The sequence below is a fragment of the Coloeus monedula genome, assembly GCF_965178545.1.
Source record: "Coloeus monedula genome assembly, chromosome: 6".
Taxonomy (NCBI): domain Eukaryota; kingdom Metazoa; phylum Chordata; class Aves; order Passeriformes; family Corvidae; genus Coloeus; species Coloeus monedula.
In genome coordinates, this window is record NC_138786.1 from 34,102,817 (window position 1) to 34,103,913 (window position 1,097).

The 1,097-nt window shown below is 40.3% G+C and overlaps 1 protein-coding gene across 3 annotated transcripts in view; it reads left to right on the forward strand.

The window, feature by feature from the left end:
- Positions 1 to 772, forward strand: part of MEIS2 (Meis homeobox 2) — a gene marked incomplete at its 5' end in the record, with an annotated part of 171,701 nt that extends 170,929 nt beyond the window's left edge. For 2 of the 3 annotated variants that reach the window (XM_082282720.1, XM_082282721.1), the window contains one exon: positions 1 to 772. This exon is cut by the window's left edge and continues 38 nt beyond it. In XM_082282720.1, coding sequence (XP_082138846.1) covers positions 1 to 249 — 249 coding nt within the window. In that variant the 3' untranslated portion in view covers positions 250 to 772. The other variant, XM_082282719.1, reaches the window with a different exon arrangement.
- Between the last annotated feature and the right edge of the window lie 325 nt (positions 773 to 1,097).

Consider the following 1,097-nt stretch of genomic DNA (forward strand, 5'->3'; position numbering starts at 1 on the left):
GGTCCTATGGGTATGAGTATGGCACAGCCAAGTTACACTCCTCCCCAGATGACCCCACACCCAACTCAATTAAGACATGGACCCCCAATCCATTCATATTTGCCAAGTCACCCCCACCACCCAGCCATGATGATGCACGGAGGACCCCCTACCCACCCTGGAATGACCATGTCAGCACAGAGCCCCACAATGTTAAATTCTGTAGACCCCAGTGTTGGTGGACAGGTTATGGACATTCATGCCCAATAGTATAAGGGAACTCAAGGGAAAAACAAAACAAAAGCAAACAGAAACTATTTTAAGACTTTTGAACTTTGACCAGATGTTGACACTTAATACGAAATTCCAGACAGCTGTGATTATTTTTTACTTTTTGTCATTTTTCATCAACAACAGAGGACCAATGAAATGAGAACACAAATGTGAAATCATGGGCTCACTGAAATGAAAATGTCCATGTACAGATCCTCTGGAAAAAAAAAAGACTCCAAGAGTTATAACTACTGTAGTATAAACATAGGAACTAAGTTAACTTGTACATTTCTGTTGATCACTCCGTTACGTTGCCTCAAATAGTTTTAGAAGAAAAAAAATCCTTGTTTTCCACACTATGTGTGTTGTTCCCAAAAGAATGACTGTTTTGGTTCAGCAGTGAAGTCACTATCCATGAAAGACCTGTTTTGGCCAGTGAGAAAAGAACTACCCTGGAGATGAAGATGATAAGTCTTGCTGGGTCTCTCATCACTCAGAAGACTGTTCCAAGAAGGCCTTGCCATTCCCTCATTTTGTTCCTTCATAAAATGCGTCCTTTAGTTTCAAACAGATCTTTATAGTTCGTGCTTCATTAAGTCTCTCCCCATTCCTCCCAATCTATTTTTTTTTTTTTTTGGACTCTTCTTCAAAGAGCTTGCAGGTGAAGATTTAAAAGACAGAACAGACAGAGCAGAAGCTTCTTCCAGTAGTTCTGAGCCTTGGCTTTGGACAAAACAAAACTAAAAGTTGGGCAGCTTTCCTCAATGAAAGAAGTTACTAATGGTCTTTGCACCAAACCTAGGACTTTATCATGAACTCAAAGCTTGGGAAAAAAAAGCAAGAGA